The sequence below is a fragment of the Natator depressus genome, chromosome 27 (assembly GCF_965152275.1).
Source record: "Natator depressus isolate rNatDep1 chromosome 27, rNatDep2.hap1, whole genome shotgun sequence".
NCBI lineage: Eukaryota > Metazoa > Chordata > Testudines > Cheloniidae > Natator > Natator depressus.
The window spans coordinates 9,073,771-9,090,171 of NC_134260.1; the positions used below are offsets into that span (position 1 = coordinate 9,073,771).

At 62.3% G+C, this 16,401-nt stretch overlaps 1 protein-coding gene across 4 annotated transcripts in view; it reads left to right on the forward strand.

The window, feature by feature from the left end:
- The window catches only part of SAMD14 (sterile alpha motif domain containing 14), a 33,477-nt gene extending 22,317 nt beyond the window's left edge, over positions 1-11,160 (forward strand). For 2 of the 4 annotated variants that reach the window (XM_074940963.1, XM_074940962.1), the window contains exons 3-10: positions 1,379-1,536; positions 4,026-4,347; positions 4,903-4,981; positions 7,015-7,089; positions 7,698-7,857; positions 8,450-8,569; positions 9,672-9,827; positions 10,288-11,160. In XM_074940963.1, the coding sequence (XP_074797064.1) occupies positions 1,379-1,536; positions 4,026-4,347; positions 4,903-4,981; positions 7,015-7,089; positions 7,698-7,857; positions 8,450-8,569; positions 9,672-9,827; positions 10,288-10,452 (1,235 nt within the window). In that variant the 3' untranslated portion in view covers positions 10,453-11,160. The remainder of the gene's footprint in view (positions 1-1,378; positions 1,537-4,025; positions 4,348-4,902; positions 4,982-7,014; positions 7,090-7,697; positions 7,858-8,449; positions 8,570-9,671; positions 9,828-10,287) is intronic. The other 2 variants (XM_074940965.1, XM_074940964.1) reach the window with 1 other exon arrangement.
- Positions 11,161-16,401: the final 5,241 nt, after the last annotated feature.

The window sequence follows — 16,401 nt, forward strand, 5'->3', positions numbered from 1 at the left end:
GAGGCACAGCCCGGTCATGGTGCATCCGAAGCTGATCTGAACGCTGGAAGGCTGGTGCTTCTCCTTGGGTTCCATATGCAGCTCCGGCAGGGGAGTGTTGTCTAGTGGTTAGAACAGGGGCCACTGGGAGGCAGGACTCCTGGGTTGCACTCCCCCATTCTGCCCACGCCCCCGCCTTTGTGATTTTGGGCGAGCCCCTTCCGCCCCTCTGTGCCGCCAGCTGCAAAGCCCGCAAGCGTATCAGTTACCCCGAACCATTTGCAGATTCCTCGCTCGAATCAGCCCAGCTCTGCAGGTTGCTCACACGATCCGCCTTCCTCCCAGGGAGCGAGGGCTGTGCACGCGGGAGCTGGTCTGGCTCGCTGGGAGGGCACCCGCCCAAGCGGCGGGCGTGCAGGGCCATGAAGAACCCGGCCTGGCGTGGCCGGGCACCAGCAGTCGCCCCTGTAAAAAGCAAATATGAGAGGGGCCTGATCGCAGCCGAGTCAGATCGCCCGTCGCAGCCTTCACCCAGCTCTGCTCTTTGCTCCCTGCCTGGGCGCAGCCTGCAGTGCCCGGTGCCCCCACGTGGTCCCCTGAGGCACCGAGCTGCCAAGAGGCCATGCCACCCTTTTGCAAGGAAATCAGAGCAGCCCTGTGGACTGGGAGGCACGGGGGCTGCGGGCTTTGACGAAGGTGATGGCGGGAGGGCTTTGGTGGCAACAAAAGGCTAGTCATGGGGGGTGTCCGTCAGCCATGTCCCCAGGCAAAGGGCAGCGAGGGCAGCAGCAGCTGGGGGTGGGAGGCAGATGGGCAGCGATTTCCTTGCCCTGGGGATCAGCCACTCTGCAAACCCTGGCAGGGTAGCCCTGTGCGATGGGGCGGGCTGCTTCCCCACTGGGGGTGCTAATGTCCGCATCTCAGAGGAGCTCAGCAGCCTTCCACCCAGGCAGCTGGATTCTCCAGAGTGCTCAGACCCCAATACCACTGAGCTTGGGGCGGGGGAACCCCAGCCCCACGTGTCTAGGGCAGTTTGGGCCAAGTGGTTCCCAGCTGCAGCTGGGGGGAGAGCGTGAGATGAGCCTGTGGACTTGGGGGGGGGGCTGAAATGGACGTTGGTGTGCGTCTCTTCTCTGAACACTCTCTTTCTCCCCCTGTTCCACCCTCTCCCTCCTCTTTGTCCCTGGCTGGGACCCTGCCCCTCCGTCCCTTTGTCTTCCATGCCTTCCTTCTCTCTTCCTTTCCTCCCTCCCTGCTCTGTCCCATTCGCTCTCTCCCAACCCCCTGTGCTCCTTGTCCCTCTGTGCGTCCCCCACCGCCCTGTCCGTCTGTCTGCGCTCTCTCTCTCTCTCGCTCTCTCTCCCACTTCTCCGCCCCCCGTTCTCTCTTTCACTCCCAGATTTTAATGATGTGATTCCAGAGACCCAGAGGCTGGACAGCAGTTTGCAGAAGGCCCGAGCCCAGCTGTCGGCCAAGGGTAGGCGGCACCGCCCGTCCCGGTCTCGCTTGAGAGACAGCGTCAGCTCGGCGGAAGGGGACGAGAGCCTGGAGAGGAAGGTGAGCCCGGGCTCGGGCCCACGCGAGGCGAACCGGGCACTCACGAGCTGACTGTCGCCCCGGGTCGAGGGAGACCATCCCCAAGCTCTGCACCCAGAATGGCTGCTCTCGCTCCTCTCTCTTGGGCTCAGGGCCTGTGCCACAGGAACTAGGCTTCTGCTCCGCTGGATCGGACCATGGGTCCATCAAATCCGCCATCCCGCCGGGTGCTGGCCCGCCCGGTGGGGTCTCCTGCCCCCTGCCCCCAGCAGGCCAGACTCTGGTGCAGTAGCCAATGGCCAGTGACTAATGCTTCAGCGGGGCGGCCCGTGAGCCTGCACAAGCCCAGAGCTCGGCAGGGCCCCGGACGGGACCTGGATCCGGAGAACAAGACTCCGCAGAGTGACTGGGAGGGACTATAAACCATCCTGCTTCAGGGCAGGAGCTGAGCTCGAGCAGATAGGGGTCAGGAGGGAAGAGTCCTGAAGGGGGGTGGGCTGCTCCAGAACTGGTTTCTGCGCCGGGCTGCGGCTGCAGGCAGGTGACTGGGTTTGATCAAGCAGTGGCCCGATCCAACGGGGGGTGAGAGGGGTTACGAGATGAGATGGACCAGTGCTCTGATCCAGTGGGGCCGGGGAGGGAGGGGGATACCAACAATGGTCTGATCCAGTGCAGCAGGCGGAGGGGGATATCAGCAATGGTCTGATCCAGTGTAGCAGGCGGAGGGGGATACCAGCAATGGTCTGATCCAGTGCAGCAGGCGGAGGGGGATACCAGCAATGGTCTGATCCAGTGTAGCAGGCGGAGGGGGATACCAGCAATGGTCTGATCCAGTGTAGCGGGCGGAGGGGGATACCAGCCATGGTCTGATCCAATGCAGCGGGCGGAGGGGGATACCAGCCATGGTCTGATCCAGTGTAGCAGGCGGAGGGGGATACCAACAATGGTCTGATCCAGTGTAGAGGGTGGAGGGGGATACCAGCAATGGTCTGATCCAGTGTAGCAGAAAATGGGATACCAGGCAAGATGGACCAATGCTCTGATCCCACATGGCAGGCGGAGGGGAATACCAGCAATGGTCTGACCCAACATGGCAGGCAGAGGGGGATACCAACAATGGTCTGATCCAACATGGCAGGTGGATGGGGCTCTGGGCTGGGGCAGGAGGTTGGGGTGCGGGAGGGAATGAAGGGTGCGGGCTCCAGCTGGGCGGCACTTACCTTGGGCGGCTCCCGGAAGTGGCTTGCATGTCCAGCTCCTAAGCTCAGGATTGGCCAGGCGGCTCTGCATGCTGCATCTATCTGCAGCTTCGATTGGCCACAGTTCCTGGCCAATGGGAGCCGCGGCATTGACACTCAGGCGGGAGGCAGTGCACGGAGACCCACGGCTGCCCCTGTGCCTAGGAGCTGGACATGCCAGCCGTTTCCTGGAGCGGCGTAGAACCAGGGCCGGTAGGCAGCCTGCCTTAGCCCCGCCAACCGGACTTTGCCTTATTAAAATCTCCCGGTTTTAATGGTCACCGGGAGGTTGAGGCCAATTCCGGGAGACTCCTGGCCAATCCAGCAATGGTCTGATGCAATGGGGCAGGAGGAGGGGACACCAGCAATGGTCAGATGCAGTGGGGCAGGAGGAGGGGACACCAGCAATGGTTGGATGCAGTGGGGCAGGAGGAGGGGACACCAGCAATGGCCTGATGCAATGGGGCAGGAGGAGGGGATACCAGCAATGGTCTGGTCCAGTGGAGCAGGAGCGGGGATACCAGACTAGATGACCAGTGGCCTGTTGTGTGGTCGCAAGCCCTGTGCACCTGGGTGCTAGGTAGGGTTGCCAACTTTCTAATGGCCGAAAACGGAATACCCTTGTCCCGCCCCCGGCCCCACCTCTTCCCCGGGGCCCCGCCCCCTCCCTCCTCTCCACCCCCGGGACTCACCTGCTGGGTGCCGAGCCAGGCTGGGAGGAGCTGACGGGGAGCCTGCCCAATCGGGGCAGAGTGGGGGTCTGTCCCCATCGTTAGGGGCCGAGCAATCGGGGCACGGTGGAGCAGAAGGGGGGTGGCCAAGATCCCCCCCACACACACTTGCAGCCCGCTCTGGAAGCCAGCCACTGCTGTCTGTCCGCATCACCAGCGGAGCAGAGACCCGCCCCTCCACGTGGCTCCAGCCACAGCGGCTGCTCTTCCCACCCACCCCCTGGTGGCGAAGTCCGGTTACTGCAGCCAACCGGACTTTCTGCCAGGTTCCCTTTCTCCACCGGACGTTCGGGTCGAAAACCGGACACCTGGCAACCGCTATGGAAGGCGCGGCCCATGGAGGCTCAGCTCCCTGATCAGCCCATAGCGATGGCCCCTGCGGGTCCGGGGTGGAGCTCACCAGTGGCAGGGGGAGCAGCTCGCCCTGTCCCTGCAGCAGCACTGCGGATAAATGGGGGGCATCACCGTTGTGTGTCGGTCAATGCAGCAGCTCCCTGGGGCGGAGGTTCCTGTTGCTGACCCCCGTGCCTCCCACCCACAGGTGGCCGATAAATCGGGGAGCCCGCGGCGCCGTATGAGATCCCCGCTGCACGCCACCCTGCAGGTCTCCTCTCCCCTCTCCGGCTCCTCCCCCTTCCTCCGCGCCACCGAGTTCTCCTTCGACGCCTCCGTGGTCAGGCGGACGCTGGAGGAGGACGAGCAGCCTTCGTCCCCGCTGATCCGCTACCGGCCCCTGACCAACGCTTCCTCCCAGGAGGCCTTGGGATGCACCCCCACCAGCTCGCCCCCCAAGTCCTGCCACAGCTCGGACAGCTCGCCCATCTACGCCCGGAGGGATCGCCGGGCAGAGCGGCACAGCGAAGGTAATGGCTGGATGGGGGAGCCACATCCTCACAGGAAACCCTTCCATAGCGTTCCCGGCCCTGCGCCCTACGGCGCCTCCTGCGGAGAGGCTGGGGCTGCGGTCGCTGGCAGCTCTCCCCACAGCCAGGGCCTCTGCACCTTTCTCTGCAGCAGGGCTGTGCAGTGCCCTAGCTAACAGCGCGGCCCCTCTGGGTTGGGTCATGGGCTGCAGTGCCAAGTCCCAGTTGGTTCCCGGTGGTTTTGCCAGGCAGCACTGAGGTTCAGGCCCATCCAGTGGCCCCAGCAGGGCTGGGGCTCGGGTTGCCCATTTTAACCCGGATAAAGACAGAGCTGGGCTTTGCCTGTACTTGGGAAGGGAAAAGACCTTCTCGCTGAGCTGGCAAACACCCCAGGGCTCCCAGGCTTTCCCTTAAACCGGCCTGGGAGCTCCCTTGGCAGGACCCTGCTGGGGGGCCGCTGCCAACCTCCGAGGGATCCCTGGGGCCTATCCCCACCAGCCTGGGGTACGTTCTCCCAGCTCCTTTGATCTCTCCCGGCATGTTTCTCTGCCCCAGATGACACAAGCCCGCCAGAGCCCGCCAGCCCCACCATTGGGCTTGACAAGAAGACCCGGAGGAAGTTCCTGGATTTGGGGTGAGTCCCACGAACTCTGGAGGGGAAGCCCCGGCTCTCTGGGTAGGACTCACGTTACCATTGGTTCCCTGGCTGCCTAAGCTCCATGTTGCTGTCCTCAGCATGCTCCATGAACCCTCACATCACCCAGGGACCTGGGGAGGTCGAGGTGGGGTGGATGGATAGTTAGATAGAAGGGCATGTATGGGGAGGGACAGACAGACAGACGGATGGATGGATGGATAGATAGAAGGGTATGTATGGGGATGGATGGATGGATAGAGGTGTGCGGGGGGATAGATATACGGATGGATGAAATGTGTATATGGGGACAGACAGACAGATGGAGGCAAGAGTATGGGGACAAATGGATGGTGTGACACTCTATACCTCAGGGGAGCACCCTGTAACCCCCATATTCCTCACTTATATATAATTGTGATCTTACATATAAAGCATGCCATGAAAGGTATCAGGGGAAAGGTTATGATCTGCAGGAAGTCACTGTTCTGTCTAAAGATGTATACCATTAGTGCATATGAAGTTATGAGATTGTGTCATATGGTTGTCAGTAAAACATGCCGTAAATTGGGGAATCGGCCAGATATTAGCTCCCCAGAGACAACAGCCAGGAAAGTAACCAACGCCTGGGCGGGTGTCAAACAACCATCACCAGCCATTGTCCAGCAAGGGAGCTACAATTCAGTGACTCACTTGCACAAGGCCACACCAAGGGAATTGCTCAACCTTGCCAGGGGACTCTGCAGTGCCCCCAGACATGCCTGGACTTGTGTTCTCACAGCACATGGACTGAGAGTATAAAATAGAACACAGGGGCCTCATGCTTGACCTTTTCTCCTGCCCCCACCTATGCTGCAAGCAACAAAGATGCTCAGAAGACTTAAGACTCCAAGAGAGGAAACTGGCCCAGGTTTCAAGGGTGAAACCTGTGTACTATGAACTGCAGTATCCAGTGGGGCGAGAAAAACTGCTCCAGCTAGATGTTGCCCAGTCTAACAGGGTTGAGAGCATAGACTGCGGGCTCATATTTTCTTTTCTTTTGGTAACAAACTGACTTTTTGCCTATCACTTATAATCACTTAAAATCTACCTTTTGTAGTCAATAAACTTGTTTTACTGTTTATCTTTACCAGTGAGTTTGCCTGAAGAGTTTGATAAATCTGTGCAGGTTTTCAAAGGTTGGTGTATGTCCACTTTCCATTGATGAAGTGGGGGACCAATTAATAAACTTGCACTGCTCATCTTGAGCAGTGCAAGACAGTATATTCCTGAGGTACACGGCTGGGAGCTGGGGGGATTTGGCTGGTGCCTTTCTCTGTGAGATTCACGAGTGGCTCTGGGAGCATTCATGCAATCTAGCTGGGTGGGGGGCTCCACATGCTGTTGTGCTGAGTGATCACAGCACCTGGTGGGGTTTGCTGCTTGTCACTAGCAAGGCATTGTGAGAGACAGCCCGGGCTGGAGAGTTAAGGGGGCACAGCAGTCCCACAGTCCCAGGCTGCACCCCGGGGTTCCCATCACAGATGGATAGAAGGATGTGTATGAGGAAGGATGGATAGAGGGGTGTGTATGGGAATAGATAGATAGATAGATGGGTGTGTATGGAGATGGATGGATGGATGGCTAGAGGGGTGTGGGGGGGGGGGACAGACAGATGGGTGGCTAGAGGGGTGTGTATGGGGATGGATGGATAGAGGTGTGGGGACGGACGGACAGACAGACAGATGGATAGAGGGGTGTATATGGGGTTTGGATGGATCGATAGAGGTGTGGGGGGGACAGACAGATGGATGGATAGAGGGGTGTATATGGGATGGATGGATGGACGGATAGAGGGGTGTATATGGGGTTTGGATGGATAGATTCTATGCTGTATGTCTGAATTTTTTTTTTCATCCTGCTGCCCTGTCCTCACCCTCCTCTGATCTGCCCCCCATGTTGTTTCCTAGTGCCCGGTGCCCATCTCTCCCCAGCCCATAGGCGCCCCTACCCCCCATCACACCTCTAATGAGCCTCTTCTCTCTCTGCCGCAGGGTGACCCTGAGACGAGCCTCTTCCAGCAAAAGCAGGAAAGAGAAGGGGAGCAACCGGTTGTCCATGGGCAGCAGGTGGGGAGCTGCCAGCCTCCCCCGAATTCTGAGAGTCTCACAAGCCACAGCCAAGCAACATCTCCCTGAACCCCACAATCACCCCCACCCCTGCCTGCCCCACCTTTCTCAGTGTGTCCCATTCACCCACTTGGCTTTTCTATAGCCAGGGGGCACTCGGCCCTCCCGAGGAGCGCACCCACCCCTCTGCCCTGGAGATCAAGGAGCTCAGCCTGGTCTACAAAGACCCGGGTGACTTGTTCAGGGGCCCGGTGCAGCTGAGACCCGGAGAGGGAGAGCGAGGTGCAGATGGGATAAGGGGTTCACTGTCAGTGATGGAGCTGGGGTGCACGGAGCCATAAGGAGATGGACAGAGAGCGCTAGATACACTCGAGACGGAGAGAGAAGAGACTGGCAGAGGCGAGATGAAGGAAGCAGGGAGATAGAGGACTGCGGGGATGGTCTGGGTGCCCTGGGCAGATCCAGACCCGGGCTGGGTCCTGCTGCGGTTCTGTTCAGTGGGGTGGAGTCTGGCCATGTCTGGCGGCTCAGATGCTCCGGGGAGCGTAGCCCCCATGGTGGGCCGAGGGGAGCGAGGGTGCTAACCCACCTGCCGGCTCATTCCCCAGGGAGCTGGTGGAGGGCTCCAGCCGCTCATCCGTGTCCCCGTTCATGCCCTTCTCCTGGTTCACGGACAGTGGGAAGGGCTCGGCCTCGTCCGGCAGCACCGTCTCCCCGACCCGCTCGCCCAAGAGGGAGGGCTTAAGCCCCAAGAAATCTGCCTCCCAGGTCAGTACCCATCCCCACCTCACCCTATAGGGCCAGGGGCAGTGCTGCCCTGGGATGGGGCCGAGCCCTTGCAGGGCCAGGTGCAGCACTGCCCCGGGGGTGGGGCCAAGCCCCCTGTACGGCCGGGGGCAGCGCTGCCCCGGGGGCGGGGCCGATCCCCCTGTAGGGCCGGGGGCAGGCCATAGTCCTGCCATGACCCTTTGCAGGGTAGGCCCCTTGTGCACACGTTGGGTTACCACCTGGCTGGTATTTGACCAGCTTGGCCGGTTTTTTTAATGGATTTGCCAGTGGCCAGAAGAATAATTTCACCTGCTGAGTATTTTGTACATGGGTGTAAAGATTTGCATTATTCTCACCATGCGCTGGGCTAGCCAACGGTCAAAGTTTCTGGGCACAGATGCTGCAGGGGTCCCACGGCCGCAGTGTAAGTGAGAAAATGACGTTATCCATCTTGCCTCCCTGTGTTCTCCCTAGAGACTGTACGTGGCTGTTGCGGGGGGTGGTGGAGTTGCCTTCGGGGAGGAGGGTGCCGGGTTTTTTGCACTGCGGAGGTGGGGACCCGACTCATGCCGTGGCCTTTCCCCGCGGGCAGGAATCCACCCTGAGCGACGACTGCACCCCACCCAGCAGCAGCCCCAACACACTGAGCAGAGGCGCCAGTGAGATGAAATGCTCCTACCCCTACCACACCCTGTCCCAGTCCTCCGACGAGGTGAGCCCGTGGGGGCGGCGGAGTGGGGGGGTCTGCACGGAGGGGCCCCCGCCCCCCCCCGTTGTCAGAACCAGCCTGGAGGAGCCGGTTGGCCAAGTCCAACGACGAGGGGCCAGGGGGGCTTTCGCCGCTCCCCTCCTGGGCCCCAGGGCTGGGGTGACTCCATCCATGGGCCCCATGGAGTTGCAGAGCCTGCCCCCCCCTTCCCCCATCGTGCCTTACAACCGGCCTTCCCCAGGCTGGGGCGGCGGGGGGGTTCTCAGGGCTGCCAGGTGTCAAAAAGGGAAACTGGCAGAGACACTAGAAGTCCAGTTACCTGCAGTAACCGGCCACTGAGGGGCAGGAAGAGCACCTGGAGCCTGGAGGGGGGGTCGGCAAGCAGCTGCTGCTCTCCCTGGCCCCAGCCTGATGGAGAGAACGCAGAGGGACTGGCACCATCAAGGGGGGGTGTGTGTATAACCAGTCTTCCCCCCACCCCAGCTGTGCCCCGATTTCCCCACTCCAGCCCCTCGCTCCGGGGACCCCCCCCGCTGTGCGTCAATTTCCCCAGTCCCTCACTCCAGGGAACCCCCCCCCACTGTGCCCCAATTTCTCCACTCCAGCCCCTCACTCCGGGGAACCCCCCCAGCTGTGCCTCAATTTCCCCAGCCCCTCACTCTGGGGACCCCCCTCCCCACTGGGCCCCGATTTCCCAACTCCAGCCCCTCACTCCGGGGACTGACCCCTGCCAGGCCCGGCTGTGCCCTGCCTGGGCAGGCTCCGGGTCAGTTCCTCCCAGCCTAGCTCTGCAGGCCGCAGGTGAGTCCTGGGAGATATGGGAGTGAGCGACGGGGGAGGGGGTGGACAGCAAGCAACGCGGGGGGGGGGGGGGAACAGGTGGGGCAGGGGGGCGGGGCCTCAGAGGAAGGGGTGGGGCAGGGGTGGGGCCTCATGGGGAAGGGGCGGGGCAGAGGTGTTCCGTTTTCAGGGATTAGAAAGTGGGCCCAGGAAGGAGGGCTGGGAGGAACTTCTGAAGTCTCCCTGCTGGGGCGCCCCGACGGAGCGGGGTGGGGGACCCCACTGGTGCTCACCCCTCCCCACCCCCCCTTTCTGCCCCCTGCAGTTCCTGGACGAGCCCCTCAGCGCCGCCACCAGCTGGAGCAGCCAGCAAGTGGGCCAGTGGCTGGAGAGCCTGAACCTGGAGCAGTACGTGGGCGAGTTCGTGGCCCGCGAGGTGGACGGCCAGCAGCTGCTGCACCTGGATGGAGCCAAGCTGAAGGTAGGGGTGGGGGGGCCTGCCCCGCGGCTGCTGGGTCCTGCTGCTCCGGGGTCGGCCCTTGCGCCCTGCAGAGGTGCCTCCCGCAGGGGGTCTTGGGGAGGCATTGCCTTGCCCCAGCAAGGTGGACCAATCCCTTTGATGTCCTGGGGGATGGATTGATCCAGAGGCTCCTGGCCTGATGCACTGGGGCGGGAGGGGGGGATGCTGGACTGGGGGCCCTGATGGTCCAACGGATACTGAGCTAGACGGGCCAGCCGCGCATCCCACCGGGCTACTCGACGCAGGGGCTGGGGACGGAGTTCATCTATTTCCCCCTTCGGTAGCATCCCATTCAGGAGCCCCCAGGCACCCTCCCCTGGAGCCTGTCTCTCCCCAGCCGGGTGCTGCTGTCCAGGCGGGTGGGGGTGGGAAGGGCCGTGGTTGTGACCATGAGGCACACCCGCCCCGTTGCCTCCTCCAGGCCCTGGGCGTCGGCAGCTCCACTGACCGGGCCCTGCTGAAGCGGAAGCTGAAGGACCTGAGCGTGGCGGTGGAGAAGGAGCGGAAAGCCCAGGAGAAGGTGGAGAAGCAGAGGGAGAAGCAGAAACAGAAGAAGAAAGAGCAGGAGCAGCAACGGAGGAGTTAGGGAGGGCGAGTTGGCACACGGCTCCCGGCGCGGGGAGGGACAGAAGGAGACCGCCCCCCGCCCAGGCGAGGGGGAATCAGGGGCACATGGACCGGGAGAGACACCGGACCCCACAGGAGATTAGCCTAGGTGCCAGTCTTTGGCTTGGGGCGGCACCACCACGGAGCCCGGACCTTCCAGCGGCCTCCTGGATCCCTGCTGGCCCCAGTAGACAAGCAAACCCCTCCCCCACTCTGCCCCTCCTCTCCGCCACGCACGGGGCTCCTGGCACTGCTGGGCCTGGCCCCACAGCTGGCTAGCGGTTGGCACCCGCCCATGGGCCGCAGCTGGCGAGTCTTCCCCCTCCCAGCTTCCCCGCTGACCTCCGTCTGCTCCCGATCGGTTCCAGTCACCAAGGCACCTTCCTGCTCCATGCTGATCGGCTGTCCTACCTCACCGGCCCCGTTTGCATTAGCACCACTGCTGCTCCCCACTCACTCCCGAAAACGACGGCTCGGCCCCAACAGGCCAGCAGGATGAAGATAGTGCATGGCGTTACCCCTCCCCCCACCCACGAGCAATCCTGGGTTGCGCTCAGGGGCCCCGGGCACCCTCCAGGGGCCAGGATCGACACAGACCGGACTAGCCGGGCCCGGCCGATGTACTCCGAGAGCACAGACACCGATCCAGGGAGAAACCACGAAGGAAATAAAACCGATTGCAACCAGCCCCCTTGGGGTCCGCTCTGCACCACGCAACACCGCCTCCCCTCCCCCCCCCGCCACGTTCCACAGGCTGGGGGCTGGGAATGGGGCGGGGAGGGGCCTGGAGGGGCGATCTGCCCTGGGAAGCAAATTAGGCCCTTGTTTGCGTCTCTAGGGCGGCCGAAGAGTGCGGGGAGGAAGTGGGTGAGGCTGGATTCTCAGGGGCAGGAGCATCCTCCGCCCTAGGGGGTGCTTCTCCCTGCTTCTGCTCTGCTCGTGGGAATGCTGGGGTCCAGTCGAAGCACGAGGCGGGTGGAGAACTAGCGGGAGCCAGGCCTCTGAAGCCCGGGAGGTTGAGAAGGGATTTTTAGTCAGGCTCTTTGAATTACTGTTATTTCCTCCCTCGCCTCTAGTAACTCCAATGCCTACCCCACCTTGGGGAGAAAGGACTTCTTTGTTAATGCTCGGCACCTCCCAACGCCACCAGCTAAGGGAGCAGAACTCCTGCGATAGGGCAGCCATGGCGTGTCAGCCCCTAACCTCTGGTGCTTGCGGTTCCAAACCAGAACCAAACCATGGTCCCCGCCCCGAGGCGCGGCCTGGCGCAGTGGAAGACAAGAGGTGCACAGAGACTGGGCAGTGTAAGTCAGCCGTGGGCAGCAGGCCGGGCGTTGGTCGCAGGGCACCAGGAGCCTGACCCTTGTGAGTGCCCAGGGGAATTTTAAGGCGGGGAATGATACAGCTTTGTGGCTGCCGATGGGACGTGCCACCCGAACCGGGGGGCAGCAAGGGGCTGGTTTGACAGTTCCGCTGGCGGGCGCCGGAGGCTGGGCTGATCTGAGACGGTGGAGAAGGAGAGATGCCAGAGGGGGGAGAAGGCAGGCCCTTGACACTGAGAAGAAGGAGCAGCTGGTGGGTGTGATGGTGAAGGGGTAGCCAGAGGCTCCACTGCTGGGGCAGAGGGGCTGCTTGGAGGGAGGGGGGGTGCCTAAGACAGTTGCTCTGTGCCAGCCGGCTCCCACCCCTCCCACGCAGACAGCAAAGCCCCTGGAGGGGGATGGAGCTGCGTGTGACCTGGCCCTTCGGGGACGGGGGCACAAAGAGGTCTAATATTCAGCTCCCCGAACCAGGCTAGGTAGTCCGCTGCCATGGCTTGGGGCCATTCAGCATCCCCACCCCAGGGCGAAGGGCCCTGCTGCCGGCATGGAGGTTGCAAAGGGCCAGATCCTACCTTACAAACCCTGCTTAATCCCATGCAGTGGGCCAGGCCCCTCCGACTCTTTGGGAGTGGGGGTGGGGGGGCTGGGAAGGGCAGCCCCCCACCAGGATGTGTGGATGGGTTGGCCCTGGGGGCCCACGCACCCCTCCCACTGTGCTGTGGCCATGAGCTGCGATTACGGAAGAGGGTGGGGTGGGGGTTTCATTCTGGCTGGAGCAAGCGGGGCACCCCTGAGCTGCCCAGCTGGGTGGGGAGGGGGTGCCCTTGAGCCCTGGGGTGGGGGGCATTTGTCAAGGTGCTTAACTAATGGTGTGTGGGGAGGGAGGTAATTCAGCCCTGCAAGGACGGGGGGCTAAGGCGGATGTGCCCACCCCATGGGTGGGGTGTATGTGTGTGTGTGTGTCAATGGGTAGCATCATTTCCCAGCACCCAGAGGCCACCACTCTGGTAGTGACACCAGCAGCCCTACTTTGGGGTGGCCCTTCCCCCGGCCCAAAGGTGCGGGGGGAGGAGGGGGTCCCAAGGGCTGGGCCAGGCTGCCGGCTGCAGCACACGGGTGGGGGGAGAGCAGGAGCCCCTCTCCCCTGCACCCGGAGGGGGTTGCGGGAACCAGCCGCGGGCCTTGACCCGGCCCTGCAGCCTCCTGCTCTGGGTGGCCGCCGTGTCTCCCCCGGGGGCTGGCGCGGCCAGGGTGAGGGGAGCCAGGGGGGAAGCGGGGCTTTCAGCAGCCTCCGGTACCCTGGGGCAGGTGGGTAAGGAGGAAGCAGGGCCAGGGATGGGGGGGGGGGCATCAGCACTGCAGTGGCCTGGCTGCATTTCAATAGCAGCCCCCACCCATCGCCAAGGCCAAGTCCACCGAGCTAAAATACTCCTGGACCAGTGACTTTAAAGCAAGCTGGTCTCTCGGCCTAGCAGGGGGGGCCTGCAGGACCCCACACCCGCCACGAGAGGGCGGGGCGCACTCAGCAAAGCTGAGCGAAAACACAGACACCTCTAAAGCCATGTAATTAGGATCTGCCTGGGGGTGGGTAGGGTGCAGGGCCCCCCCCCCGCCAGTCAGGGCCCGGCTCCCCATTGTGCTGAGCGCTGCACACACACACAGGCAGCCCGAAGGGGCAGTCAGTGCCCGTTAAATAGAAGAAGGGTTGCTGTGGGGAATGCAGGCAGCGGTGACCCCCCACCCCACAACCCTGCAGCCTTGTGCTGGGGTCCAAGAGCCCTGGTAAGAACAGGGGCAGGGGTGTGGGGTGGCAGGACACCTGGGTTCCATTCCTGGCCCTGGGCAGGAGTGTGGTCTACTGGTCAGAGCAAAGGGGACGGGGGGAGGGGGTGTGTTCTAGAAATCAGGACTCTTGGGTTCTTTTCACGACCCCCCCCCCCCCCCCAGCTGCGCAGCCGTCCCTTTTCAGAGCCCGCGGTGCCCTTGCTGGCAAAGGGGGCTAATGCTTGCCAGAGGGGCGTGTTCAGCACCTGAGCAGTGAAAAGCTTTGGGCTACCTGAAGCCTTTGGCTTAAAACAGAGGCCGGCAGGGGAGTGGTCACGCCCACCTGTGAGACACAGCAGGGCAGGCTGGAGGTGCTGTAATGGGCCTTCTGGGGCTGAAAACCCTCTCACAGCAGTGGGGGTGGGGAGGCGAGGGGGGGGCTCATGTTTATTAAACCCACCACGGTCCTTAAATCCTATGCACAGTCCGGGGCAGTGTTACTCACTGGGGAGCTGCGGTTCTCCTCCCCTGAAACACCACGATTTGTTGTTCGTACCTCATCTCAGTCGCCAAAAGCCCCAAGCTGGACCGGATCCTTTGAACTGCCCCCCGCCACGGCTGGCCCTCTGCAGGGGCAGCCGCGGTCCCTTGCAACCCCCCGCGCCCGGTGCCGGGCTCTCCCAGCTCAGGAGCACAATGCACCACTTATTTTAGGAAACTCTGCCTGGAGATCGCAGCCGGGCCCACGCCCCGGTTTAGCAATAAGCAGCCTTTGGCCTAGTAGGCGCCCCTCCAGACCCGCGCGGGGGTGGGGACTGCCAGCTGCTTTTTCCCTTCTTAGGGCGGTGACTCAAGGCTGCATTCTCACCCTGCTGTAACCTCCATCCCTAACACCGGGGGTGTGTGTGTGTGTGTGTGTGTGTGTGAGAGAGAGACACTGTGGGCCCCCACCCCAGACTCAGCCGCTCCGTTCCGCCGGGGGCAGCAGGGGCCACCCCGCTCAGCCGGGGCTGTAAAGGGGATTTTAAGTCTTTTAGTTAAAATAAAGGCGCACTTAGGTTGCAACGCCCTTCCCACCAGCAAGAGCAGCGGCCGGGGGCGCTTCCCCAGCCCCTCAAGAGAAGGGGGAGAGCCCCAGATCCAATCCCCCCCCCCAAGGCATTCCGTCAGGGCTGCGCTACATGCAAGCTGGGGCTCTTTAACTGTACAACTTTCATTACAGCAATTTGCTCCCCCCTGCCCTCCCCCCCGGACAGGGTGGTGCTGATCCAGTGCTGTAAAGGTGCTTTACCCTGGTGCACATGGCAGGGACAACGCAATACTGGAATGGGGCACTTTGGGGCCGGTATAACCGCACCCACACTAGCCTAGTAATAAAAACCTCACACGCTGGGTATGGGGGTGGGGGGCCAGGCCCCCGTCATATCAGGGCCCCACAGGAGCCAAGGGAAAACTGCCACAGCCAACGGAGCTGGTCCCATGGACGGGGCTCACCTTCGCTCCCCCCACACCCCTCCCCTCCCGCCGGCTGGTAAGCCCGAGGCTGCGCTCACCCATAGCAGGCGGCTGCCAAGAAGGGGCCCGGGGTGAAACCCGACCTGGGAGCCTGCCGCCTCGTTTTAGGGCCGGGTGCCCGCTGTTCTATGGTCAACCCCTTGACTGAAGGTCACCCGCTGGGGTGATCTGCGGAGCGGGGCGTTGGGGGGGGGGGAGGAGAGCCCTTCTCCCCAAGGAAGCTGGGTCCAGGGAGGCCGATGGGTAGAGGACACAGAGCAGCTGGCTTGTACACGGCCCTGCTTCCGTGCAGCCCAACTTGGGGGTCCAGGAGTCACTAGGTCTGCAGATGCGGAGCCTGCCAGCCCTCCCTCCCGCTCTGCCATTGGGTGACTGCTCACACAGTATATGCCACCTCCCGGCTCCCAGGGTTTCCCCTCCTGCCCAGCTGGGCGGGAGTCCTCTCAAGGGAACAGAGGAGGTGGTTTCCAGGGTTTGAAAGGCAGAGTCAGCTCCCCGCAGCTTTGCATCAACACGGTAGCTGCGCGCTGGGCAAGGGAATCCGTGCTCTCTGCTGCTCCGGATTCAGGCCTCGGCTCTTTTCCCTCCCACCCGGCTGCTTGGGCCCAGCCAGGGGGTTGCCAGAAGCAGAGGTGCCAGTGTGGGACCCCGCAGCGGCAGGATAAACAAGGCCCTGGAGCGCTCTGCAGAGCCAGATAGCCCAGGACCAAGCAGACAGGGAAATCTGACCTACAGGTCAGTGCCCTGCAGAGAGCAGCATGCGGCCACAGCCTGCACGGTGCCGCTCAGGGAAGCAGGACTCCTGGGTTCCATTCCCAGCTCTGCCAGCGACGCCCAGTGTCCCCTTGGGAATATCGTTCCATGCTTGCTAGGAAAAAGGTCCCTTTGGCCAGGGGATCTCAAAGCACTATGGGAAGCTGAGTGTCGTCATACTGATGGTAAACTGAGGCAGAGATCGGGCCAGTGACTTACCCGTGGTCACACAGCAAGTCAGTGGCCGAGCTGGGGACCCAGGAGTCCTAGTAGTATTACACTACAGCAGCATTGAGGTCCCATTGTGCTGGGAGCTGCATAGACCCTGCTCTGAAGAGCTTACAATCGAAATAAACACAAGTAAGGTGGGAGGGGAAACTGAGGCACGGGGCAGCGACATGATTTGCCCAAGCTCATCCAGCGGTGCTGCGAATAGAACCCAGGCCTCCTGCTGCCCAGCTCCAGTGTGAAAGACTACTTACCTTACAGATATTTGAAAGGGCTAATTGGCTGGAGAGGTGATGGGATCCAGTTTTAACACTCAACTTACTAAGCGGGTTGGGCCCATGCAGAAG